This window comes from Prionailurus viverrinus, chromosome B2 (assembly GCF_022837055.1).
Source record: "Prionailurus viverrinus isolate Anna chromosome B2, UM_Priviv_1.0, whole genome shotgun sequence".
Taxonomy (NCBI): domain Eukaryota; kingdom Metazoa; phylum Chordata; class Mammalia; order Carnivora; family Felidae; genus Prionailurus; species Prionailurus viverrinus.
Window position 1 is genome coordinate 34993071 of NC_062565.1, and position 27948 is coordinate 35021018.

The window sequence follows — 27948 nt, forward strand, 5'->3', positions numbered from 1 at the left end:
AGCTGTCAGCACAGCACCCGACGCGGGGCTCGAACCTACGGACCGCGAGATCATGATCTGAGCCGAGGTCGGACGCTTAACCCACCGAGGCACCCAGGCGCCCCAGAACAACATACTTTTTTTTTAATGTTTATTTATTTGGAGGGAGGGTGCAAACAGGGGAGGAGTGGAGAGAGGGGGACAGAGGATCTGAAGCAGGCTCTGCACTGACAGGCTGACAGCCGAGAGCCCCACGTGGGGCTGAACTGCGAGATCACGACCTGGGCAGAAGTCAGATGCTCAACTGACTGGGCCACCCACGTGACCCCAGAACAACATACTTTTTAAACTCTTCCCCTAAATCGTGGAGCTATCCCTGTGGCAGCTGAGTCCAGAAGTCCCAGTGAGGGGCCAAGCCAGCACAGAGGAGGGGACCGGACTCCTTCTGAGCCAGGAGCACCTTCACGTTCACCGCCAGATGCTGGAGAGTTGGGGGTATGAAGACCTTACTCTGGAAACGTACGTGTTTTCTGTTCATGTCTACAAACTTCAGAGAGAACACTTGGGTAGAAAATGTGGATTAACCTCATGGGGAGGGACCAGAGGAAGAAGCCAAGAAAGGTCGTCGCCACTAGGCTCCTCCGCGAGAGATGATGGGTCGCCGGCATCGAGGAGCCCGAAGTGCGGCAGAGTCACCAGGGTTGAAGGAAGCGCTAGATGTCGTCACAAACGTACACCGTGTTACATGTCAATCATCCCTCAGTAAAGCCAGGGGGGGTGTGGAATTTCTTTGCGAGGGAAAAAGACTGTTGGCGAGAATCCACATAGCAGAGAAGATGGAGAACAATGGAGCCTGTGCTCCTGGGTTAGTGTGGTAAGTGGTTTGACCGGACGGAGAGAGTGACTGGTGTCATTTATTTCATTAATGAACCTCTTAACACACACACTTTTGAAATAAATTGTTTATCGACTGTTGACTTTAATAGTATCTGGCAAAAAAAGAAAAAGAAAAAGACAGACATGGCTGGCTACTTTTTCAAATCATGAGCATATATTTCCTGCTCTGTAAAATCACTTGTGAGGAAGCCCATTCTGACATGGTTCCAGTGACCCATCACTTTTCAAGAATCCGACTATGTAAAAACTGGATGTAAACCCAGAGCCTCCCCTGACGCCAGGTACACAGCAAGTGCTCCATTGATGCTGGTGGAGGGAAGGGCTGAATGAATTCCTTTCATTCCCGTCACCGTCACCGTCACCGAGGTGTATGTCCCAGACCAGCGCCTGGGGAGATGGGGAAAGGGTGGAGATCCCCCTCCCCAGGAATGAGTGGAGAGGCCAGGGCTCCAGGCTCCTCCGGGGTGGTAGACTTCTGCCCAACCCAGGCCCCAGTGGTCCCAGCACTGGGGTGAGATTCATCACCCCCTGGGTGAAGAAGACACAATCACTGGGATAAGCAGCTGTTAACAACCATTAACAAACACATCCCCAGGCGATTGCCAGCGGTTCCCTGGAAGAAGTAACCGATGAGACCCCATTAGGAGTCAGCAGGCTGAGCTGGGCTGTGTGTCCTTGAGCAGGTCAGTCCCCCTCTCTGGCCTCAGTTGCCTTATCAATAAAAGGAGTCTGGACACGCTGACTGTGACAGTCTTTCCCAGCCCAGTTGTGTAGTTGTGGGTTAAAGAGGATGAGAAAAGCTATGGGGCATGGGTTCATCCTGGAACAAAGTCAAGGAAATGGAACAGTCTGAAGGAAGATGACAGCGGCCAAGGATTTTCTTACTGAACCTTTTGGACAAGGCCACTTGCCCGGCCTCCTCTGGTGTGGAACTGTCGAGGGCCCCGGCTGGGGGGGGGGGGGGGGGGTGCGGGGAACTAAGCCAGGACATAAGCCCCGCTCAAGAGTGGTCACAGTTCTGAGGGCCAAAGTCTGAGAATCCTTATCAGTTTCTGCACAGTGATTCAAAGCCAGTTCAGGCTCAGCCAGAAGGGGGATTTCCTGGCCTGCTGGGGACGAGAGGCAGGAGTGGTTTCCTCCTTCCAAGAAAGAAGATGTGACTATAAGAAGTTCTGTTTTCAGCGAAGTGAAAACACTCCCTTCCCTTTCTCCCCCAAACCTTACTGGACGGGTCGCCGGGCAGAGGTTCTGACCCCCTCGGGAGGCTCCAGCCAGTCTGGAGGCAGGGGGAAGGGGGGGGGGGTATGGAGCAGAGAGAAGCTGAACCCATAGCACAGAGGCATTTCCCTGCTTTAGAGCAGCTCTGGGTTTGCAGAGTCCTCTTGGCTAACACGGATTCCGTACTCCTTACAGAGCAGGTGCCCACTAGGCATGTCACAGACGCTGTCTTAGGAAGATTTCCTGCAATGCTGAGAGGTCAGGGCAGGACTAGCCTCTGCATTTTGTGGCTGAGAAGCCTGAGGCTCCAGAGAAATGAAACAACTTGCCCAAGGTCACACGGCAGGTCCAGGAACGGGCGGCAGGAAACCACAGGTGGAGAGGGAGTGGAGATCTTCACTCGGTCACTGTCACAGAGGCACCAAAGTTCCGAAAACTCGGGAAATGGAGGTTGGGCCAAGTGAAATGAACTGTTCAGCAGAGACGCTGAGGGCAGAGAGGTAGGGCCACGGCCTCTGCTTGAGAAGTGCCCAATACATTCAGAGTCACTAAAACCAGCCAACCAACCAAGTAATAGCACTGGGTTTTGGAGACACATCCCAGCTCTGCAAACCTCTGCCTCCATTTCCCCATCTTTAAACTTCAGGGGTTTGGAGTGTGAGTTGAATGACATAAATTATAGGAAGGACCCTTAGCACAAGGCCTGGCACATAGTAAACACTTAAATGTCAGTTACCATTATTATTACTAAGACTGACAAAACAATACTCCTTTTTCCCAGCCAGGATCAGCCCCCTGAGGTCAGGTTGTCATGAGCTCGTCCCTTTCACAGATGAGGAAACTGAGGTCCAGTAAGGGATCTCCGCTTCCTTCTTCTATAAGTTGAAGGAATTGGGCTGGATGCTCTCACTCCCAAGCTGGGCAGGCAGCAAGGGGTAGGGCAGAGAGAGGGATCACTCCCTGCCCTCCACTGAGCTCCAGGGCTGCCCTACCGAAGAATGATGCCCCCCGACCATGTCCTGAATGTGAGGCGTTCCAGTTCCCAGCCTCCCAGGTGCCCAGGCAGCTTTGAGGTCAGAGACAACAGCTGTGATCCCTTGAGTGCAAAACCTGCTGGGGATCCCTGCTGCCCTGGGAGGGAGGAGGAGGCCACCGTGCGGCCAGGTGCGTTCCCGGGAGACTCGGTTGGTACCCAGAATCCACCTGCCCCTCAGGGAGAGACTTGCAGCATCTCCTCGTTGAAATCCAACCTGCCCTGCTCCGGGCTCTCTGGTTGCTCCCTGTCCTGGACGACCTTCCTGGGTGTCTTCAGAAATCTGGAATTTGGGCCCCAGGAGCAAATCAGCCCTTGCCCTAGCCGCAGAGAGTTTCCAGCCCACCCAAGCCCAGCCCTGCTTCCCCTTTTCACCTCGGCCCCTAGGCTATTCACCTGAACAGGAGCTTCTGCCCAGGCTCTTTCTTGATGATGTTCAGCTTATAGTAGTGTCGCAGGGCACGTGACATCTTCTCGTAGGTCATGTTCACCCGGTTCTAGAAGGCAAAGCAGTCCCACGTCACCCTCCGCTCCCTACCTTGCTCCTTCCAGGATTTGGTTTCCACACCTGGAAAGGAGCAGGTCGAACTGGATGGTTTCTTAAGCCCCTCAGCCCAGGGTTCTGTGAGGGGTTACAAGAGTTCTCTTGAGTTTGGGAGGAGAAAGGCAGGGGAAGGTCGGAGGACAAATACGGGGCTGGGAACCATGGGGCAGGAGTGACTCACACATTGCTTTTAAATAGCCAATGTCACAAGTAGTAACAAATAAGTATATATCTAGTTGGAAATGACGACGGCCGGCTCGGTAAGGGGCATATAGTAAGAATAGCTCCCCACAAGCTGCGTGACTTTAGCCAAGGTATTTCCTTCTTCTCTCTCTGAGGGGTGGGCAGTGCAGAGGAAGGGCAAAGAGGCTGGGTTTTGGGGTCAACATAAAGCAGCTGCGTGACCTCGGGTAAGTTTCTTTACCTCTCTGCATCTGTTTCCCTGGCTATAAAATGAGGATAAGAACATCCATCCCACAGGTTTGTTTGAGGATTAAATTAGCTAATCCATAGAGCACTTAGCACAATGCTTGGCAGGTAGTACACGTTCATGGAATGGAATTGCTGCTCTCTGGGCCTCAGTTTCCCTCCCGGTACTATTTGGGGATTGGACCAGGTAAGCACGCCCAAACTTTAGTCCATTGCATCCTTCCAGCCCCCAGACCACTGAGAGGCAACAAGAGGGGAGCATTGAGCCACACTCTCTGTGTTCAGCCCCCGCTCTGCCATCCACTGCCTGCAAACTCTGGGAAAAACTGCTCTGTGCCTCCATTTGCCCTCTGACGCCTACCTCATGACGTCACCTGGGAATTAAATGAGTTACTACGGGGAAAGCTCTCAGAGCAGCGCCTAGCAATCAAACGCTATGCCATTTTAAGAAATGCCATCTCCTGTAGATCACCATTATTGCTAATAGTTTTTTTTTTAAGGCTCCTTTTTTAGTTAAATGACTTTATTTATAGACAAGGACACTTGCTTTATATCACCAGTGTCAATCAAGAAACTGACATCGTAGTTAAAACTTTTCATCTTCCTTCTTACTAAAATAAATACTTAATTATTAGAATTTGGAGTCAACCACCTAAAGTCGTCTGGCAGGTGCCCTTTTTAGGTATAGGCGTCCCTCACACTGGGAATGCTGGCCCCAGGGGTTCCCAGGCCTTTCCAGCCCTGACGCCTGATGCTCCCGCAGGGCCTGAGACCGGGATTTCTACCCCAGCTGCCCCCCGGAAACCAGTTTCCTCATCTGGCCCAGCCGCCCCGCAGCAGACGTGGCACCACTCATGGAAACATGCTTTGAAAGTCTCATGGGGCGCCTGGGTGGTTCAGTCGGTTAAGCGTCTGACTTCAGCTCAGGTCATGATCTAGTGGCCTGTGGGTTCAAGCCCCGCCTCGGGCTCTGTGCTGACAGCTCAGAGCCCGGAGCCTGCTTCAGATTCTGTGTCTCCCTCTCTCTCTGCCCCTCCCCAGCTCACACTCTGTCTCTGTCTCTGTCTCAAAAGTAAATAAACATTAAACAAAATTAAAAAGGTCTCAAGGGCTAAACAAGTAGAAGGCAAGATCCCTGAACTTCCCCATCCTCAAGAAGTAACTTCCTGTCCCTCAGTCGCTCCTAAAATAAAACCATCCCGACACATCTGGAGCTGCTGGTGAAGCCCCCGTCCATTGAGGACCATCCCTTAGTGCTGATGGGTCCACTCTGACCCCCTACCCTGTCCTCTTCTGGATGTGTGGAGGTCATCCCACCTGGCGGCTGAGGTTTACCTTGTGGTTTCCCCAGAGTCTGGCAAGCCCGTTTGGATCCACAACTCTGAAGATCTTGGCGTTCTTGTCTTCCCACCTGATGTAGGGCTCGTACCTGGTGTCAGAGAGCAGCTGGTACACATAATCCCACAGCAGCCGGCAATCTGCAATAGAGCACAGAGGGTAGGGACAGGGCACTCTCCTGGAGCTGTGAGGACAGGCATTAATTAGTAAGGTGCTTTGGGGCTCATAAGGCCCGGGCCCAGCCATGCGGCAGGATGGTCAAGACGACAATACTACCAGAAACAGCCACTTGTGGGGCGCCTGGGTGGCGCAGTCGGTTAAGCGGCCGACTTCAGCCAGGTCACGATCTCGAGGTCCGTGAGTTCGAGCCCCGCGTCAGGCTCTGGGCTGATGGCTCAGAGCCTGGAGCCTGTTTCCGATTCTGTGTCTCCCTCTCTCTCTGCTCCTCCCCCGTTCATGCTCTGTCTCTCTCTGTCCCAAAAATAAATAAGCGTTGAAAAAAAAAATTAAAAAAAAAAAAAAGAAACAGCCACTTGTGGGGGCTTATTGTCTCTTTGATTCGCCTTAACTCTAGGAAATGGCTACCTTTATCCCCAGGAAGACATAAAGAATTGGGCTCAGAGAGGGGTTGGACATGTCCCGGGCACGGAGCTCCTCAGCGGCAGGCAGACCAAGGAGTCTAACTGTTAAACCCATCCTGTCAAGCACCCTGGTGAGAGGCCTGGGAATATCAAACATGCCATCATGGAGAGCAAGCGGCAGAGGGAGCCTGGGAACAAAAGCTTAAGTCCCCCTACCTGGGCCACCTGGCTGGGTCATTTCAGGCAGGTTCCCTAACCTCTTCCGAGCCACAGTTTCCTTGTAGGGGATGATATGACAATTAAGTAACATAATATATCCCAAACTCCTTAGCACGGTGCCTGGTACAGAGTAAGTGCTCAAAGAATGTTAAGCACTGTTCTGTAAAAGATCAAATACTTGTGTCTCAGTGATCCCCAGTTGTTTTTGATCCAGAAGCCAGGCTCCTGCCCCCTCTGTGGTGTCTTAGAATAAATGGAGTTACTCTGCCATGGCTAACCAACACACCTTTGGAAAGGCAGCCCGTTTATCTGTCAGTCTGTCTGGCAGCCTGTTAGTCAACCCTTTAACGATGAATGTAGAAGGAGCCAGACCGCCTGGGTTCATGTCCCAGCTCTGCCACTTATTGCAGTGTGATCGATCGTGGGGGAGCCCCTGAACCTCTCTGTGCCTCATTTTCCTTACCTGTAAAATGGGGCTAATAAGACCAGCCTCAAAAAGCCAACGTGGGATTAAATACAAGCCTCAGAATCGCACGTGGCACATAGGAAGCACCCAACCATTTATAGATAGATGAATAAATAAATAAATAAATAAATAGCCAGGGTGGCTTAGTCAGTTGAATGTTCGACCTTGGCCCCGGTCATGATCTCGAGGTTTGTGAGTTTGAGCCCCACGTCGTCTAAAGGAGAGGAATACGTTTTGCACTGCACTGCTGGTGGGAGTGCAAACTGGTGCAGTCACTCTGGAAAACAGTTATGGAGGCTCCTCAAAAAATTAAAAATAGAACTAACCTGTGACCCAGCAATAGCACCACCAGGAATTTATCCAAAGGCTACAGGAGTGCTGAGGCATAGGGGCACGTATACCCCAATGTTTATAGCAGCACTTTCAACAATAACCAAATTATGGAAGGAGCCCAAATGTCCATCAAGTGATGAACGGATAAAGAAGATGTGGTGTAGGGGCGCCTGGGTGGCTCGGTCGGTTGGGCTTCCGACTTCGGCTCAGGTCACGATCTCGCGGTCCATGAGTTCGAGCCCCGCGTCAGGCTCTGTGCTGACGGCTCGGAGCCTGGAGCCTGTTTCAGATTCTGTGTCTCCCTCTCTCTCTGCCCCTCCCCTGCTCATGCTCTGTCTCTCTCTGTCTCAAAAATAAAATAAAAACATTAAAAAAAAAAAAAGAAGGGGCGCCTGGGTGGCACAGTCGGTTAAGCGTCCGGCTTCAGCCAGGTCACGATCTCGCGGTCCGGGAGTTCGAGCCCCGCGTCAGGCTCTGGGCTGATGGCTCAGAGCCTGGAGCCTGTTTCCGATTCTGTGTCTCCCTCTCTCTCTGCCCCTCCCCCGTTCATGCTCTGTCTCTCTCTGTCCCAAAAATAAATAAACGTTGAAAAAAAAAAAAAAAAGATGTGGTGTATATATACAATGGAGTATTACTCGGCAATCAAAAAGAATGAAATCTTGCCATCTGTAGCAATGTGCGTGGAACTAGACTGTATTATGCTAAGCGAAATAAGTCAGAGAAACATAAATATTATATGAGTTCACTCATCTATGGAATTTAAGAAACTCAACGGATGAGCATAGGGGAAGGGAAGCAAAAATAAGATAAAAACAGAGAGGGAGGCAAACCGTAAGAGACTCTCAAATACGGAGAACAAACTGAGGGTAGCTGGAGGGGTGTTGGGTGGGGGATGGGCTAAATGGGTGATGAGCATTAGGGAGGGCATTTGGGAGGGGCACTGGGTGTTCTCTGTAAGTGATGAATCATTAATTCTACTCTTGAAATCATCATGACACTATATGTTAACTAACATGGATTTAAATTAAGAAGAAAAAAAGAAATTTCACTGAATATCTAACCAAAAACTAAAATAAAATATATAGAAAATTAAAAAACAGATTTTTAAAAACAAAAACAAAAAAATAAAGGAGCGGAATACTCACCCGTGCCAAGCTCACTGTCTGACTAGGACTGGCTGAACTGGAGACAGGGTGGGCTTGGCAATCCTGGGCAGCCCTGACTGCTGTGGCTAGATTATGGCCAGTACACAGGACAGTCACCCCACACTCCAATAGCCCAGCACAGACCCTCTCATCACCCAGCTCGAAACAACCCTCCTCCCTGTCACTCATAACCCTCTGGGACTTGGCCTCCTCCCTCCTGGCCAGGGGCACACAAGCCTCCTACTCACCAGCGATCCTGCCATCAATGGGAGCCTCCGGCATCATGGGGGAGGAGCAGGCTCCCTCAGCCCTGCAGCTGAGCTCTGAACAGTGAGATACGTTGAGGGAGTCCTCCCTGCCAAGGGGCCACCTGGCCAGGTGGCTCAAGGAGCTGGCAAACCCCAGGTGTGGTGGCTGCTGCAGGAGACCCATTCGGGGGGCCAATTGAGGTCGCCCAGTCCCCTCTGCAAGCAGATGAGCACCGTTGATTCTGCGGGCCCAGGGCCTCCCCCAGCCCCTCCATGCATGCCTGGGATCCCCGTGGGGCAGCACTCCTAATGCTTTTCGTCCGTCCAGTTCCCAGCTGGAAGGTCAGGGAGGCAACGGAGGACATGGGGGAGGGCCAGACAGCCCAGTCTAACCCCAGCTCCCAGCAGGCAAGTGACATAATCTCTCAAACCTGTTCCCTCATCTGTAAAGTTGTTTGCAAAGCCAAGGGGTGACAGAGCCACATCCAGAATCCAGGTGCCTTGTATCTCAGTCCTTTGTCCTCTCCATCCACCCAACAAATATTTACTGAGAACCTTCTGTGAGCCAGGCATTGTTCTAAAATTCTTGGGGACATATCACTGAACTCAAAACAAGCCCCTGCCCTCATGGAGCTTATATTCTAGCAGTGGGGGAGTGGGAGATTGGAAAGGGAGGGAGATGGTTGAAATAAAAAAGAAAATAGAAAGAGTATACAATGGGGTGGGGGGCGGGGGGCAGGAATAAAGCACTCTAAGGCAGATAGGGAATCCCAGGAAAGATAGAGAGCTACGTGATGGTAAGGGAAGGCCTCACTGACGTGTTAACATCTAACAGACATCTGAAGAAAGTAGAGGAGTGAGCTATGTGGGTATCAAGAGGAGAGAATGCCAGGCAGAGAGAGCAGTGAATGCAAAGGCCCTGAGGCAGGAGTGTCTCTGGTTTGTTCCATGAACATGGAGGCCAGAGTGGCTGAAGCAGCAAGAGCAAAAGGGAGAGGGGCGGGAGAGGACAGCAGAGGGCAGGAGGTCATTGTAAAGACTGTGGCTTTGACTCTGAGTGTGATGGGAGCCACTGGAAGATTTTGAGCAGAGAAGCGACACGATCTGCCTTATGAATCTCTCTGGCTGCTCTATTGCGAATAGATCATAGGAGGTCAAGAGCAGAGCAAGGAGACCAGTGAGGAGGTTCTCTAGAGGTGATAGAGGCTGGGCCACGGACAGCAGTGGAGGTGTGGGAAATGGCTTGGTTCTGGATAGATGTTTTTAAGTTTATTTACTTTTGAGAGAGAGAGAGCAGGGGAGGGGCGGGGGTGGGGGGCGGGTAGTGGGGACAAAGGATCTGAGGAGGGCTCCGCACTGACAGCAGACGGCCCGATGCGGGGCTCAAGCTCACAAACCACGAGACCATGCTCTAAGCCAAAGTTGGACACTCAACCAACTGAGCCACCCAGGCACCCCTGGATAGATTTTGAAGGTCGAGTCAACAGGACTTGTTGATGGTTGGGATTCTGTGATTTGGGCAGGAAAGAGAGAAAACAATCAAAAGTGACATCCAACGTTTTGGCCAGAGCAATTGGAAGCATGAAGCTGCGGTTTGCTGAGACAAGGAAGCCCAGGAGAGGAGCAGGGTTGGGGGGAGGGACAAGAATCAGGTGTTTGCTTTAGGAGCTTTTAGGGTTGAGATGTCCATTAGACATTCCAGGGGAAGTGTGGGGTGCAAACGTCTGGAATTCACAGAGGTCCGGGTATCTGTAGGAATCATCAGTACCAGATGGTATAAACGCCCAATACTACATGAAATTACCTAGGTCTGAGTGCAGATAGAGGAGAGACCCCCTGAGTCTGGGGCTACCCCAACATTTAGAAGTAGGGGAGAAAATGAGAAGCCAAGAGGCTGAGAAGGAGTGACCGTGGGGTGTTCTGGAAGCCAAGGGAAGAGTCCGCGGGGCGGTCACGAGAGGTGACAGTGAATAAGGACCAACATTGGACGCGGACATCCCCACGTTCAGGTCTCTAGAGTCCCTGACAAGAGCAATTTCCACAGGGAGATCAGGAGGAGAGGAAATAGGGACACCAGAAAACAACACTTCGCTAGACAGGAGAGCAGAGAACTGAGGAGATGGGAGGCTGCAGCCTGGAGGGCTGCCAGGAGGCTCACAGGGGCCAGAGGTGAGGGTTGAGGAGGCAGGGCAGAGGGAAGCGGGGGCTTGGCCCACACAGCTGCCTCTTCCATTCCTTTGCCTGGAGGAAGGCCTGCCCTCCCAAAGAGGCCGACTGAGGGGAGGTCCCAGAGCTCCGAGAAGAGCCTCCCTCACCTTCCAGGAGGCAGGGGCAGCGCTGAGGGGGCATCTTCTGCCTGAAGGCCCCTCCGAAAAAGGGCCCACACACCAGGGCTTGCCGCTGGGTCTTGATGTACTGAAGCAGCTCATACAGGACGTCACCTGGGGGTGGGGGCAGGGGGCAGGTCAGTCACCTGCCTCTCAGGGGAGGGCCGGCGTCAGTCACAGCTTCACGCAGACGAGATGAGAGGTGGCAGGATGGAAATGGGTAGGGGAGATGAGAGCCACGGGGAAGGGGAGGGGAAGCGACAGCAGGACAGGACACTGGGGACTCTGCAAACAACAGCCAAACAGCTTCCTGCAGGCCCGCTCTAGCGAGGGCCCCCCCGGGAAACATTTACAGAAAAGGGGACATCTGCCATGCTGGGAGGTGAGCAAGCTCCTCCAACCAGTGCGTCCATCATCCCCCCCTGGGCCTACCTGGGTCTCTGTCAGCACGTTTTAGAGGGAAGCCAGCGAGTTTCCCTGACCTGAACCAGGTGCACGAAGCCGGAAGTCATCCTTGGTGAGGATGCAGAGGGCTCGGCCGTTCATCTCGAAGCCGTGCTCCCCCGTGCGCTGCAGAGAGTACTCCTGCTCGGCCCAACGCAGCCAGTGCAGCACGTCCTCCCTGCTCCAGAGTGCCGGCTGGATGCCTGCAACCAGCGTGAGGACAGGGACTGGGAAAGGGCACAGGGTGGGGGCAAGGGCTCTCCCCTCAATAATCGCTCATGCTTGCTCTTCAGGAGTGTCACCTCCTCCGAGAAGCCCACCCTGAACGCTACACCTGAGCAGATGCTCTTCTGTCCTGCCCCCCACTTTGTCACCACGTCCTGTTCTTTTCCTTCCTGGCACCTTACTCTCCTTGTCATTACATTTGACGTACATGTTTAGGTTTGTCATTATCTATGCCTTATGTTTGTGTTCAGTTATTTTTTTTTTTTTTTTAGTTTCTTTATTTTTGAGAGCGTGCGCGAGAGAGCATGAGCAGGGGGAGGGGCAGAGAGAGAGGAGACAGAGAATCCCAAGCAGGCCCCGTGCTGTCAGCACAGAGCCCTATATGGGTCTCGAACTTACAAACGGTGAGATCGTGACCTGAGCTGGAGTCAGGAGTCAGACGCTTAACCGACTGAGCTACCCAGGTGCCCTGTGTTTGCCTATTTTGTTTTTGGTGGCTCCTCCTACCAGCCCAGCCTGCTTTCCAACTATTAACTCAGCAAATGTTTACTAAGGAACTATTATGTGCCAGGCACTGGGCGGGATGTGCTGGGGCACGTTGTTGTATGTATTCAGCACCCAGGACGGTGCCTGGACCATAGGAAGTGCTCCCTAAACAGGTGTTGACCTATTGCATGTATGATTAAACGGTCCTACAAAGAACGCGTGTTGCCGTTACTGTTTTCCCAATGAGGAAGCTGAGACTCCCAGAGGTTAAGTGACTAGCCTCGGGTGACACAGGTAGCACAAGGTACGGCCGGGCCCAGAATCCAGGTCTGTCTGGCTGCCGCACCCTTCAGCTCTAATGAGCCAGCTCAGGTCTGGGCTTGCTCAGGGAACTGCCCAGCGGACAAGAAAGTCTCCTACACCCATTTCAGCGTGTGTGTTCTTCTCTCTGGAAATACCCAGACAAGCAGTTGCTTTATTTGATTCCTTCCTATGCTTCTACTCCGCCTGGGTCTATGAGGCAACCAATGCCAAATATTTACCCCACTAATCTGGGTTGTGTTTAACAAGGCCACATTATGGCTTCCTGGACCCTTGGGAGTCTTGCCTTCCTAGGCCCCTTCCTCCACTAAAAAATATTTAAAATTATATTTTATGACTGCATTGCATAAAGACGAGTGCATCGTGATATATTAAAACGTTTTCTTCTGCCTAAAAGTTCATATTTTTTCTCTTGATTTCATTTTATTTTTTAAATTTTTTTAATGTTTATTTATTTTTGACAGAGAGAGAGAGAGACAAAGTACGAGCAGGAGAGGGGTGGCAGAGAGGGAGGGAGACACAGAAACCGAAGCGGGCTCCAGTCTCTGAGCTGTCAGCACACGGCGTGATGTGGGGCTTGAACTCATGAACCATGAGATCATGACCTGAGCCAAAGTTGGAAGCTTAACCGACTAAGCCACCCAGGTGCCCCTCTCTTGATTTTAAAAGCAGTCAGAACATTTTTGTGGGCCCCTAAACGTATTGGAGCCCCCCAGCCTTGTGCCCACTGTGATGGCAGCCTGGTGCTGCACTTTGTGTGGTTCTTGTCCTCCCGAGAGCTTTTCAGCCCTGTCAGGACCCTGGCCACGTGACAGCGGAAGGCGCCCAGCTCATCAGGGCTGGTGTGACAGGTAGGAAAACTGAGACGGAGGAGGTAACTGTCCAAAGACTAAACCAACCTGTGACTGCCTTGGTCCCAAATTAGCGCAAGAGAGAAAACCAGTTTTCCCGTTTACCAAAAAAGAAAACGTGCATCTGCTTGATCATCGATTCAGCCAATATCTAATGAGCACTGGCCATGTGCCAGGCACTATGCCACAGCTGGGGACATGGCCCAGGGGGAGGCTGGCAGGAGCGAGGCAACCAATGACTAAGGACCATTCCTGCTCAGCTGCACAGAGGGACGGGGCTCCAGGCTACAAACGCAGAAAGCAGGGCAACACAGCCCGGCTTGAGTGGAAGGAGAGGCTCCCCTTACTTTATTTTGGGACCTGAGAAGGAATAATAAAGAAGAAATATCTGAAATTGAGTAAAAATTTAAGGGGAAAAAAAAGAATAGAAGTGGCAACTGACGGGGCGCCTGGGTGGCGTAGTCGGTTAAGCGTCCGACTTCAGCCAGGTCACGATCTCGCGGTCCGGGAGTTCGAGCCCCGCGTCGGGCTCTGGGCTGATGGCTCGGAGCCTGGAGCCTGTTTCCCATTCTGTGTCTCCCTCTCTCTCTGCCCCTCCCCTGTTCATGCTCTGTCTCTCTCTGTCCCCAAAATAAATAAACGTTGAGAAAAAAAAATTAAAAAAAAAAAAAAAAAGAAGTGGCAACTGACCTTTGCGGTATGCAGCACCATCAAGATCTGATGCTGTTACCTAAGACTGGCAAGTATCATTGGGACAGAAGGAGCCAGGAGATGTGTGTATATTTGCACGCGTGCACACGCGCGCGCGCGCGTGCGTGTGTGTGTAAATTTAATACATGATAGAGATGGGATTTTAATTCAGTGGGAAAGGTTAAGACAGGGTAAAACCATGACTGGTTTGCCACCTGGTAAAAATATATTTGGATCTTCACCTGTCACCATTTATCAAAAGCAGTTCCACGTGGATTAAGACCTAATGAATACAACAATAGAAACCTGAATAGAAGTGGAAATAGGGGGTGCCCGGCTGGCTCAGCCAATGGAGCATGTGACTCTTGATCTCGGGGTTGTATGCTCGAGCCCCACATGGGGTGTGAGGTTACTTAAAAATGAAATCTTTTAGGGGCGCCTGGGTGGCTCAGTCGGTTGAGCATCCGACTTCGGCTCAGGTCATGATCTCGTGGTTTGTGGGTTTGAGCCCCTTGTTGGGCTCTCTGCTGACAGCTCGGAGCCTGGAGCCTGCTTCCAATTCTGTGTCTTCCTCTAGCTGCCCCTCCCCTGCTCACACTCTGTCTCTCTGTGTCTCTCTCTCTCAAAAATGGAAAAACATTAAAAATTGTTTCAAGGGGTGCCTGGGTGGCTCAGTCAGTTGAGCGTCCGACTTCGGCTCAGGTCATGATCTCGCGGTCCGTGAGTTCGAGCCCCGCATCGGGCTCTGTGCTGACAGCTCAGAGCCTGGAGCCTGTTTCAGATTCTGTGTCTCCCTCTCTCTGACCCTCCCCCGTTCATGCTCTGTCTCTCTCTGTCTCAAAAATAAATAAACATTAAAAAAAAATTTTTTTTAATGTTTCAAATAAAATCTTTTACTTTTTTAAAAAAAGTTTATTTATCTTGGGAGAGAGAATGGGAGCAGGGGAGGGGCAGAGAGAGAGGGAGAGAGAAAATTCCAAGCAGGCTCCGCACTGGCAGTTCAGAGCCCAATGTGGGGCTCAAACACACGAACCCTGAGATCATGACCTGAGCCAAAACCAAGAGTTAGACATTCAACTGAATGAGCCACCCAGGCACCCCTTAAAAATAAAGTCCTTTTGTTTTTATTTAGAAAAAAATTTCTTAATGTTTTATTTATTTTCAAAAGAGAGAAAGAGAGAGAGTGAGCAGGGGAGGGGCAGAGAGAGAGAGAGAGACACAGATCTAAAGCAGGCTCCAGGCTCCGAGCTGTCAGTACAGAGCCCAACATGGGGCTTGAACCCACAAACCCACAAACCGTGAGATCATGACCTGAGCCGAAGTCGGACACTTTACCAACTGAGCCACCCAGGTACCCCTAAAGTCTTTTTTTTAGGTGGAAATAGGAAACCCATATGCATTAAACATGGGTAGGTGAGCCCTCAACCACGACAGGAAATTCAGAGGCTGTAACAAGTGAAAGATACATTTGATTACGTAAGTTGTGTGTGTGGTAAAAGACACCATAAACGAAATTAAAAGAGGACAGAATAAAGAGAAATATTTACAATGCAGATAACAGATAAAGGGCCAATGTCAGGGCGCCTGGGTGGCTCAGTTGGTTAAGCATCTGACTTCAGCTCAGGTCATGATCTCAAGGTTCACGTGTTTGAGCCCCTCGTCAGGCTCTGTGCTGACAGCTCAGCACCTGAAGCCTGCCTCAGATTCTGTCTCCCTCTCTCTCTGCCGTTCCCCTGCTCTCACTCTCTCACTCTCCCTCTCTCTCTCAAAAATAAATAAACATTATAAAAAAAAGGGGGGGGGGCTGGGATGCCTGGGTGACTCAGTCGGTTAAGCGTCCAACTTCCACCCAGGTCATGATCTCGCAGTTCGTGGGTTCAAGCCCGCTTCGGCCTCTGTGCTGTGTGCTGACGGCTCAGAGCCTGGAGCCTGCTTCGGATTCTGTGTGTGTGTGTGTGTGTGTGTGTGTGTGTGTGTGTGTCTGCCCCTCCCCCGCTCATGCTCTGTCTCTCCCCCCCTCTCAAAAATAAACAAACATTTAAATAAATAAATATTTTTTTTAAAAGGGCTAATGTCTATCACAGAGGAAGAGCATCTCTACACTGATTTTTTTTTTAAGACAAAAAAATCTTACCAGCAATTCACGGTGGAGCAGGATTTCTCAGCCTCAGCACTACTGACACTTTGTACCTGATAATTCCTCCCTGTGGAGGCTGTGCTGAGCTTTGTGGAATGCTTCCCAGCATCCCTGGCCCCCTGCCCACTAGATGTCAGCAGCACACACACACACACACACACACACACACACACTGCCCAACAAGAGTGACAACCAAAAATGTCTGCAGACATTGCCACATGTCCCCAAGGGAGAGGGGCAAAACCACTGCCAATTGAGAACTTCTGCAGTAGAACAAATCCACTAATACTCATGTGGCAGGACGTGACACCTCACTGGTCCCCGACAGGCACAATCAGAGAAGAGTGAGACATCATTTGAACGATAGCGCCCACAGCTGGCAGGAATGCAGGGAACAGAATGCCTGGCTGATGGAAATAGAAATGAGGAGCCTCCAAGGGAGGTCAGTCCAGTGGCTGCAGAAGTGACCGAGACACAAAAGCTGCGTGGTGTGAAAGCTGGAGGCCACCCGACAGTGAGATTCAGGAGTGCCAGGGGCAGGCCTATGAGCCAGCCAGGGCTTCTGGGGCTCTGGGGGCCAACTGGCCATTGCATTTTTTTTGTGGGATTGCCTATTCCATGATCTTGGAGGCTGTCGACCTGAAAATTCAAAACTATGATCCTGAGTCAGAAGGGTGCGTTGTCCCGTGTGTGGCCAGAGGGCTGGGATGGATCCCACACCCCTCTCACTGTCCTGCCTCCATGGAAACACTAACACTGCACGAAGGCGGGGACATCGTGAACTTGGCAGACAGTATCAACCACAGGTATGGTCCTGCTACCAGGTCCAGAGACATGGGCGGGGGACTTCCCATGCTGTCCCCGAGGGACTCTGAGGTCCCACAGTAGCACTTGAAAATGAAGCCTGTCATCACCCTGCAGTGGGATTTGGTTTTTCTTTCACTACCTCTTGCTCACTCCTACCCTCACCTTTCATCCCTTTACTGCCAGCTTCTCAGGTCCAATAAATACAGAAAAGGGACCTTCCTGTTCCTTATGTCTTCAAAGAATCCCCAGGTCAAAAGGCTTTCCAATAGGACTCGAGACCCCAGGGAAGGACCAAGTTCCAAGCTCGGATGAGCCACCCAGCTCTGGGCTAAATCTCCAACCCCAGGATCTGGGTCCCAGCTCGGCCCCTTGCTAGCCAAGTCACCTACAAGCTGCTCAGACTCTCTTAGCCTCAATTTCCCCCTCTGTGAAATGAGATAAAACACTGCCTCACTGGGCTACTGTGCTGTTTGAGGGGCAGGGTGGCGTAGGGGTTAGGAGCCCAGGCTACATCTGTACAATCCAGCAACTCACCCCTGAGTGAAGACCTAAGAGCCGTGGTGGGAATACGCCCTCCGGAAGACGTGTATGCGAATGTCCAGTGGCTCTAGTCATAGTAGAAAAGAACTGGAAACATCAGGCAGAGGACGGACGATCAAATCGTGATGTTTGCGGACAATGGAATGCTGCTCGACCATAAAACAGAGCACAAGGGGCTGCTACATGTGACACGTGGATTAAAGCTCACAGATACTACGGTGAAGGAAAGAAGCCAGATGTAAAAACACAATCAAGAATAGACGCTAGTCTAGGGAGAGAAGACAGAATAGTGGTCGCCCTTTGGAGGGGAGTGGCCTGGGGAGAGGCGCAAGGCACCTTCCTGGGGTGCTGGAAATGCTCTAGCTCCTGATCTCAGTGGTGGCTGCTCAAGTGTATACATGCATAAGCATTTGTACACTCAAGATTTGTACACATGACTGTATGTAAAGTATGCCTAAAAAAAAAAAAAAAAAAGGAAAAGGAAAACCATGCAACAATAAGGATCGAAGCTGGTGCCAGGCCAGCTGGAAGCTGGCTAAATGACCGTGTTTCCATTTCTTCACCTGCAAATCAAGGGTGACAAATACAGTACTAGCGACGTGGGGCTGTCACAGGCTTCTACGAGATAATCAATTTGAAGACCAGGGCCTGGCAGGTCGTATGCACTTTCCAAGGTGAGCGGAGCTCTTGCTGTTAGCTGGGGTGACACGGGTAAAGTGCTTGGCACAGGGCCCAGCACACCTCAGAGCTCAGCAATTGCTGGCCGGTGTGATCTAAGGTGCCCACCGCCCCCCCTCCTCCAAGACATCTTCCTGACCTGGTTACTGGGATGAGCCCAACTGAGTCTCCCCTTACTGGTACAACCACACCCAGGGGCTTCACCCCAGAGCAGCCCATGCTTCTCCCTCTCTTGGCTGTGACCCACTGTATTTGCAGTTCCTCACACCAACCATCTTTGCCTCTCAAGACTCCAGCCTGATATCACTTTCCTCTCCCTGCCCCAGCCACTGGCTCCCTGGGGATTTCCAGCTTGGCTAGTTCTAAGCTTCTGGGACAGATCTGGACAGAGACCCTAGAAGGGGAAGCCGGAGGGGCTGTGTATCCAAGACACCATTGGGGGGTTTGAGTATCTCCCTAAAGAGTTAGCACTGTCTCCCATGCACACCCAGAACAGGGTGGGACTTGAAGGCCCCCCTCCCCATCCTGGGCTGCATCTCCCTCCACTGCCCTTATCACTGAGCTTTCAGCTTCCTTATGTCGTCACTGCAGCCCCCGCTAGAATGTCAACTCCTTGACCACAGACTTTGCCAGTCTCAGTCACTGCTCTCTCCAGCACCTACAGCAATGCCCGGGACATAGTCGATGCTCAATAAATATAAATGGCCTACATGAGTGCACTGAAAGACTTCCAGGCATCCTGATCTACCCCTCTCTGCCCCCCCAGTCCCACCCCAACCAGGTCTCTCTTCCCACAACACCCCTTTCACTCTTTTGCTCAAGAAACTGACGTGGCGGAGCGGCTGGGTGACTCCGTCAGTTAAGCGTCTGACTCTTGATTTTGGCTCAGGTCATGATCTCACGGTTTGTGAGTTCGAGCCCCGCATCTGGTTCTGCACTAACAGTGTGGAGCCTGCTTGGGATTCTCTCTCTCTCCGTCTCTCTCTGCTCCTCCCCCACTTGTGCTTTCTCTCTCTTTTTTAAATTAACTTAAAAAAAGGAAGGAAGGAAGGAAGGAAGGAAGGAAGGAAGGAAGGAAGGAAAAGAAAGAAAGAAAGAAAGAAAGAAAGAAAGAGAAAGAAAGAAAGAAAGAAAGAAAGAAAGAAAGAAAGAAAAGAAAAAAGAAAAGAAAACAAAACAGAAGAAAAGAAAAGAAAAAAAAAGAAACTGACATGGCTCTCAACTCTCCACCCCAGCAAGTCAACACTCCTCTGTCCTTGTTTCAAGAGCCGCCTCAAGCTGCCCCTCCCCCCCGATCAAAGCTATTTCCCGGGTACTCTCCTCACCACACCCCCACAGTCTGCTAGACAGAGTGACTTCCAGAACAACAGAGCTGGGCCTACCTTTAACAATCAAATCAGAACTAACAGTTGGCTTCTACCTCCCTGGCAGGGTTCCAGGAGGAACGTGGGAGACGGTAAAGTGCTTGGCCAGTCCTCTAAAAATGGGAGCTGTCATCATCCCACATTGGAGGCTTTTGCTCAGACTAAGTGACAGCCGCAGGTTTGGAGGTACCTGGGTTTGAATCCCAGCCCCACCAGTTTCCTGGGGGGTGACTATGGAGAAGGTAATTCTCCCGATTCCAAGCCCAGTGTTCACATCTGTAAGGTAGGAATAATAAAAGAAGCCACTCTCCAGTCCTATTTAAGTGTATTCAATCAGTGCGTATGATATGCCCGCCACAATGCCTGGTCCAGAGTAAATACTCAGCAAATAGTATTCATTATGATTATCAGCATCCTCATTGGTGGAGCCCGCCTGGAAATAGAGGGACTAGCTGGTTTCTCTGCCACAATGACTGCAGTTTAGCAATCGCCATTTTCCGTGGTTTACTGAGTGTCACTGTCTGTCCGGAGTCCCCTCAAATCCATCACCCTATTGTCTATCCTGGTCGTCCTGGCTGATATTGCTTTTCTTGGTAACCACATTCAGTTTTATGGTCACCAGGCCGTGGGGCAGGGCCCGCGCATACGGTTGTGTGGTGTCCTACACAAAGGTACCACTAGAGAGAAGGAATGGGAGGGTGTGGGAGAAGCCAACCCATGCCCTGGCTGGGTTTGGCTTGGCTTCTTCCCAGAGGACGGGTCTTTTCAGTCTGCACAGAGATGCACATGGTCTAGCCCAGGCCCCGACTTTAGGGAGCAGGAGGCTCTTTGTCCCGAAATTGCTGGCTTTGGGAATCTCCCATCCGTTTGTTGTTTGCCATATTCCCTTTCACTGGCAGGTGACAACATCACTGTCAATACTCAAAGCTTCCCAAACACCCACTTCTAGTCTCCAGCCTCCCCACTCCACCCCACCCCGCCTCTCCCTTGGCTCCGGCTTCCACCTAACTTACTGCTTCTCTTGCCTTGATCTAGGGCAGTTCCTCAGACCATTCTAATTGCAACCCGCAGTAAAAAAAAAAAAAAAAAAAATGCATTTTACATCATGACCCACACAAGCATGTACTTATAACGAGCCAAAACAAAGTATTCATGAGATCACAGCTACCTTTACTTTTTATGATGTACTGTGAAATGTTCTATTTCATTAAAAAATTTTTTTTTAATTTTTTAAAATTTATTTTTGAGAGAGAGAGCATGAGTAGGGGAGGGGCAGAGAGATAGGGGGACAAAGGATGTGAAGCAGGCTCTTCGCTGACAGGGGCAAACCCGATACAGGGCTCGAACCCACGAACCGTGAGATCATGACCCGAGCCAAAGTCGGACACTCAACTGACTGAGCGACCCAGGCGCCCTGTTCTATTTCATTTTTTTAAAAATGCTTATTTTGACCCACTAAACTGATTTTACTCCTTCGTCCTGGCCAAATGCTTCGTTTTTTGTTTTAAGAAGATAGAAGTTTATTGAATACACCGCAACGAAGGGGCAGGCAGGACAGCAGAGGAGGGGCTGTCTGCCCTGACCAAACACTTGGGAAAGCACTGTTAGGACACAGCTGTATAAAACGCGGCCCTTGAATGTATTTCCGGGAGCAGTGGTGTCACCCAAGAGTTTACTAGAGGCCTAGCTTACTAGAGGCTCACCCCAAACCTACCGAATCAGAATCTGCATTTCTATAACGCTCCCAGGAGACTCACGTGCACACGAAAATTCGAGATGCCCTGGTCTAGGATGGCAGGAAGCCACTCTGTTAGGATTGACTGTTGGGGCGCCTGGGTGGCTCTGCAAGTTGAGCATCCCGCTCTTGATCTCGACCCAGGTCATGACCCCATGGCCATGGGTTGGAGCCCTGCATCAGGCTCCATGCTGACAGTGCGGAGCCTGCTTGGGATTCTCTCCCCCTCTCTCTGCCCCTCCCCCACTGGCACTCTCTGTCTCTCTCAAAATAAATAAATTAATTAAAAAAAAAAAAGAATTGTACACATTAACATAAGTGCCTGGGGACTCTCTATAAGTGAAGGCTATGAACTTGAGCAGCAGCATGAACACCTGTCGGAATACCCCAAGGGACCTTCTCCCGTGTTGTATGCTGCGAGGGCATTGCAGAAACGTGTCCTCCCTCTGCCCTTGACGTCTGAAAATCAGACGTGGCGCTCTATGGTCTCCGCCCGTGGCTTGTTCACAACTAGGAGCTTTGAAAGTCAATTTCTAAACGCAGAGATCTCAATTCTTCTGCAGTCAACCGTGGGAAGTTCACAGAGATTTTTTTTTTTTTTTTTTTTTTTCCCCAGAGAATCAGCTCCAGGAAAATGTGGCAGCTCAGGACCAGGAACTGAGAGTCTGAGGCATGAGGCCCCATCTGGCCGCTAGCTGCACAGAGTCTCAGTTTCTCTGTCCTCAAACGCGGCTGTGCTGGTGACCATCTCAAAACTGCCTCCCCAAAATCCCCCGAGCTGTCCCTAGAGGCTGCATCACCGCCCCCAAGACCCTCCCTGGGACCTCAGCCCGGCTCCCGCAAGTGGTCCCAGGGCCTGTACTGCCTTCACGGCTCCCGACTCACCCCTGACCTTGGGGAGACCCTCATGGATGCAGCCTGGGGGAGGGAAGGTATGAATCCCCTTTCACTCTCCACTTCCGCAGAGGGAAGCCTCACTGTGAGTCTCCTTTTGTGCGTGCAGAGCCTGGGGGATCCAGCCCCTCCGTCTCAGCCCCCTTCCTGTCACTAGACAGGACAGTCACCCCCAGAGTGGACTCTGCCCTGCTCTACCGCACATCTTTGTCGGGCAAACAAACACGGAAACGTAAGCTCTGCAGGGAACTTGTGTGCGCCACTTGGCACCCACTCACAAAGCTAAGCAAGATTTGTTTTGTTCGTTCACCTTCCTGCTGAGGCAAATCACCCTGCTGATGAGAAGAGGAGCTGGAGGTGGAGGAGGGAAGGGGGGTGGGTGACGGGGGATAAATGTCAGAGAGATGCCCAGAGAGGGAAACTCAATTTCCAGAAATGTAAGAAAGGGGCATGACATCACCACAGCCGTCTGAAAGGTCAACCCCTCACGGGGGGGGGGGGTAGGGGGGGGTCAGCAGTTCGCTCATCTGGGACGCTGTTGACAGGAAAATGAGTCATTTAGCGCTCCCAGTCTTGGAAGACTGCTAGATATTTACCAAAGGCCAGGACTTGTTGCCTGAATACTTTCAGAAGTAAATATGAGTCATGAAATCTAAGAAGTACAGAGGACGCTGCTGGTGCCCTGCCCATGGCCCTTGGCTCTCACCTCTACTCTCTGATGGCCGCCAGATGTCGAATGTCAGCACCTGACTCTGCACCTGACTTAGCCAGCGCAAAGGGCAACTTGGAAAGGGAAGGTGGGGATGAAGCCGAGCCAAGCCGGCTGGGTTTGCTAGCTCCTTCCCAAAAGGGGGTCTTTTCAGTTTGCAGTGGAGTCAGTGGAAGCAGCCTCACCGCATCACGGATGGGAGGCAAGTGAATGAAAACCCAGCTTCCTTCCCCCCGGGCTGGGATAGCTCAGGGTGTGCTCTCACTGTCCCCCACAGGTCCCCACTGGTAGTGAGCCCCCGTACAATTTACATTTAAGTTGGATTTCAGGAGCACCTGGATGGCTCAGCCGGTGAAGCGTCCGACTTCGGCTCGGGTCATGATCTCACAGTTCACGAGTTCGAGGCCCTCATCAGGCTCTGTGCTGACAGCCCAGAGCCTCCTTCAGATCCTCTGTCCCCCTCTCTCTGCCCCTCCCCAGCTCGCACGCACACGCACTCTTATTCTCTCTCAAAAATAAATAAACATCAAATCAAATAAAAAATAAATAAATTGGATGTCCTTCGCTCCTCTGTGGGGAAGTACTTCAGGGCCTGTTTCTGGAGAAATGTAGCCGGAGGCAGTAGGACTAGTACCCCAGGAGGTCTAAATCGGCACCCTGAGTTGAGTAACCAGGGAACAGGCTGGCTGAAGAGAAGAGGAAATTCTTGTCACTAGAAACGTGCAGGAACACCTGGTGACCGACTCAGAGCGGCCCCACCGAAACGGGCCTCAAAAAATGAAAAGTCTGGTGTCGTTGTATTTGCCAAGGTGATGACTACATTTTCTAAAGCCCCACTCCTCTTATATCCTCTTACCCAGTAACTCTGAGCTAGGCACCCCAAAAGAGGGAGGTAACTGAAGGTTACTTGACTTTGGGCAGAACACAACTTTCTGGCCCCCAATTTCCTTATTTGGAATGCAAGTGAATTACCTGAGGGACACCTCAGGTCTCTGCAGTGTTGATCTTCTAGGACTTGGTGTGCCAGTTAGGAGAGTGGACTTTGAATATGGGGAGGTAACGGGGGATGATAGAGGGCCTCGTGGGACCTGCAAATAAGCCCCCCCAACCACCACTGAGGCTTGGTGTCCTCAGCTGCCATGAGATGTCATCAAAGGTCCTTCTTCACAGCAACACTCAGGGTCTTCAGCTCTGTCCCCAAAGTCCCATTTTTCCTCATCACCACGGTTTGGGTTGTGAACAGAACCCAAATCCTACCCTCTATGTAACTGTTGCCAAACATCTCCTTGGAACAGCCCTGAGCTCCAAGCTACCTACCGGTCAGGGCTTGCACTCGGACAAGACAAAACAAGAGAGGTTCCTCACAGAGCCCCTTGTCCCTGTCCCCACAGCACACTCCCGCTTCCCTCCACTGCTGCTCTGAGGCGTGAGGGCACCCATGTTCTGTGGTTCTCTCGTATCCATGAGTCCCCGTCTTCCCACAGGCTGCATTCCTCGCTAAGAGAATGCCACACTGTTTCCAGCAAAGGCAGCCAGGTCCCCCCAAGGCCTGTGAAGTCATGCCCGCTGCTCAGTCCTGTCAGCAGCTCAAAAAGTAGGTTGTGGCCAGGAAATCAGAAGGGTATGAAATCAGTTAAGCAGTGTTCCAGCCCCTGGATGAGCCGAGCAAGAAGTGGCCTGGATGCTTCACAATCCCAGTCAGATGTACCCGCCCACAGCCGCCCCAAGAACCGCCTCCCCCCGCCCCAGATTAAGACCTCCTACTGGCAGTCAGCTTGCTGCCTATCTTATGATTCCCTTGGCTTAGGAAGTACATTTAAAAATCTCTTAGAGGATTATCAGCAGGACCAAGGGTTGGCCTTAGCATGGAGAGCCCATGTGCTCTGGAGCATGTCACTTCGCTTCTCCACCCCTCAGCTCTGGCAACTGAAACAATCTACAGCCTGTTCTATGGTTAGGAGTTTCCTCGGGAAAATGAAATAAAAAGATATGGCCAATATGTCTCCCATGGCTCTCCTTGGGTGGGTTTGATTGTTTTACATATTCTTCTGCTTCCCTGCCATTTCCCAATTTTTGACAATAAGCATATGCTACTTTAGGAACAGTAAAAATGAAGCATAATCATTTAAAAGAGAGTTCTACATACATACAACTATGGTTCACTGTTTCACCTCATCTGGCTTCCTCATTGGCAACATCCCCAATCCTTTGTCTTTAGGCTGGAAGAGACCCCATAGCTCATTTGATCCCAACCCTCATCTTACTAATGAGGAGACTTCTCGTCTTCACCCTTGACCATGGCAGCTGCCTCACCGCAGTGAGAATTCACATTGACCTCCTCTGACTTCCTCACCAAGGAAAAGTTACAGAAAACCCAGCAAAGAAATAGCAAATGGAGGGAAGGTAGTCTCTTGGGTAAGAAGTCCATGTGTCACATTTATGTCCTTTAAAAACATCAGCCTCTGGGGCTCCCGGGTGGCTCAACTGGTTAAGCATCTGACTTTGGCTCAGGTCAGGATCTCACAGCTTATGGGTTCAAGCCCCATGTCAGTCTCTGTGCCGATAGCTCAGCAGCCTGGAGCCTGCTTTAGATTCTCTCTCCCTCTCTCTCTCTGCCCCTCCCTGGCTTGCATCTTGTCTCTCTGTCTCTCAAAAATGAATAAACATTTAAAAATTTTTTTTCAATAAAAAATATAAAAACATCAGCCTTTCTCCTCCCCTCTACTCACGGAGTCTTCCTGGCAGCTTGCAGATTCCCCCTTCACCCAGCAAGTCCATTCCAGCTTCACATTTGGCCTGGGTGCCTGGGGGTGGTGTGGCTGCCTCAGGGCTCACAGAAAAACTGGCCAACTCTCCCTCCTAGAAAGTAGAAAAGCCAGGGCAGTCAAAGAAGAGCCTTCTTGGTGAAGGCTCAGCCATCCTTACATGTATTAAGATTTTTTTTTTTTTTTCCAATGGAAAGAGCAACCATCTCTGCATCTGCCTTAAAGGCAGGAACCGTGTATGTCTTCAGCTTGGTTCCTTCGACATCTTGTACGCAGTGGGCACTTGATCAATTTCACCTTTCTGATTCAAGTTTTTCACGAATGTGCCGAACCCCACCAGAAGGCTCCCCTGCCAAGATCTGATTGTACGCTGAAAATCTAAGAGCCTAGGGATGCTCTCTGGGATCTTGGTGAGAGGACACAGGGGACCTGAGGGGCCAGGATAAAAAGATCTGAAGTCAGAAATAAACAAGCAACCAAGTAAATGCTGTTTTCAAGAGAGAAAAGGGAAGGATAAATTTCTAAATCCCAAGGTCCCACCAAGGGAAGCCTATATCTTTACAATTTTACAACCAGCTTCGCCCCAGAGGTATTCGGTTCATCCGTTAGGATGAGGGCATGACAAAAGTGACAGGATTTTGTAGAAACAGGAGGATCCTTGGGACTTATGCCCAGTCACAGGTGCCACCCTGTGAAAAGCAAAAGTGAAACCAGTCCCAGCAAGTCATTTTCCCGATCTAGGATCTTCAAGAGCATTACCTTCATCTCTTGGTGTCTGAGGAGGGCAACCTGCAGTGAAAGACTGGGGATTTGGAGCCACACAGCAAACTCCAGAAGCCTGCAGAGGAGGATTTGACAACTTTTGGGGTAGCTCTGAGGGCATTTCTGGCTGGGACCCAGCCCCCCTGCTCCCATGGGTGCTGTTTCCCAGGTAATCCAGCCTCCAAGGGAGGGAGGGCTTGCCAGGCTGGAGAAGGGTCTAGGGTCTAGGGCCTGATACTCACAGGAAGCCCCTCGTGGACTCTTCAACCCTCTTCCAAGCATTCTAATACCAGCCAATTCCGGGGTTTTAACTGCCTGGGAAATGCCAGCCAGGGAGCTACTGAGAGGGGTCTGGGCCTCAGCAGGAAGGCCAGGGAAAGGTCTGATAAAATATGGATATGTATCTGAAACTTGATCATGGAGAGAGGAGGTGGAGAAAGGCCTTGGAGGTGGGAAGAAGAGGGAGCCCAGCTCTGGGGCGGTTCTGAGGCTGCTAGGGAAATACGGCAAAGGCGGCAAAGGCGGAGGGACTGCTAAGGAGTGAGGGGGGTGGGGGGAGGCCCCCGCGGTCGCGTTTGCCAGCTGTGAGGGTCTGGTTTGTGCAGGAACCTCCTGGGACATCACAACTGGTTGATGGCGGGGGTGAGAAGAAGGTGTGGAGGAGCAGTACATAACACAGAAGGGCTGGAGGTGAGTTAGGAGGAGAGAGGGCCGGCGAGAGAGGGATGGAGGGTGAAGTTTGGTTATGTGTTGGAAAGCGAGATTCCAGCCAGGAAAAAGTTCTGATAAAATGAGTATGGAACTTGATTGAGGTAACGGAGAAGGGATGGGGGGCAGGAGGCTCAGTTCGCGCACTGCGCACTGCGGGCTTCAGCCCAGCCGCTGGGCTCTTACCTGCATCACAGGTGGAGAGGTGAGGGAGCCACCGGCTGTCCGTCGTGAGCGCTCCGCCGGCTGCGGCTGCTGGGCCTCCTTCCCCCAACCCCTAACTCGACTCCCAAAACTGGAAGGTGGCCTAGGAGGAAATCTCTTTCGAGAAGAGAAGCGCCGGGTGGCCTCGGGTTCCCGGGCGAGCAGGCTCACAAGGGCGCTCCGGTAATCTCTATCCTTCCGGGAAACGAAAACGAAAGAGCGGGATCCGGCTTCCACTCCCGCCCCGGCGGGCTCCGGGGAGGCAGGGGCCGGCCCTTGCGGGAGCAGAGCCGCGGGCGCTGTCTGCTTGCCAGCCCGGAGGCGTGGGTCCTGCCGGCGTGCCCCCGCCAGTGGACGGACCCTCCTCGGGCCAGCCTGGCCCTGGTTCCCAGGGGCATGGAGGTGAGATGCTGCGGGATCGGGGGAGCCGAAGGAACCCCTGGTCTTGGGCTCAGGACAGCAACAGACCACCTTCATGTCACCCCTGTGTGTCTCCGCATTCGGATGGGGACGGGTCCTCCGATGCTGTCCGCCTGCACCAGGTGCCTCGCCCCTTAGGGATTGGTGACTTTCTTGGCCCTGACCCCGCCTCTGCCTGCCGTTTGGCCCGGCGGAGCCCCACCATCAGAGGGGCTGTGGTACCCCCTGCTGCCTTAGACCCCAGTACTCAGTGGAATCCCCCTACACCTTTTCCCAGGCCGCTGGCTTCTCCAGGCAAACCAACACACTCACCCGAGGAAAAGGAGAAAGCCTGACCTTGTGCAGAAATTCCCAAGGGGTAGATGCTGTGGCAAATGCTTACTTAGCACTGATACGCCATGAGCTCCTAGAAACTAGTAAGAACAACCCAACAGAAACCCAACAGAAAAAG

The 27948-nt window shown here is 51.7% G+C and overlaps 1 protein-coding gene across 7 annotated transcripts; it reads right to left on the reverse strand.

Moving 5' to 3' along the window:
* Positions 1-181: 181 nt before the first annotated feature.
* ETV7 (ETS variant transcription factor 7) lies at positions 182-27623 on the reverse strand. 7 transcript variants are annotated; one of them, XM_047860025.1, is made up of 9 exons: positions 26408-26646; positions 26163-26241; positions 25368-25497; positions 11240-11404; positions 10746-10871; positions 8431-8646; positions 5436-5578; positions 3524-3624; positions 182-3410 (listed from the first exon to the last, which is right to left on the reverse strand). In XM_047860025.1, exons 2-9 carry the CDS (start codon positions 26166-26168, stop codon positions 3305-3307), a joined length of 993 nt encoding a protein of 330 aa, XP_047715981.1. In that variant the 5' UTR covers positions 26169-26241; positions 26408-26646; the 3' UTR covers positions 182-3304. The 7 variants fall into 7 exon arrangements, with proteins under 7 accessions (XP_047715981.1, XP_047715978.1, XP_047715977.1 ...); XM_047860022.1 differs by lacking the exons at positions 26163-26241; positions 26408-26646 and adding an exon at positions 27060-27623 and having other exon boundaries at positions 182-968; XM_047860021.1 differs by lacking the exons at positions 26163-26241; positions 26408-26646 and adding an exon at positions 27060-27623.
* Positions 27624-27948: the final 325 nt, after the last annotated feature.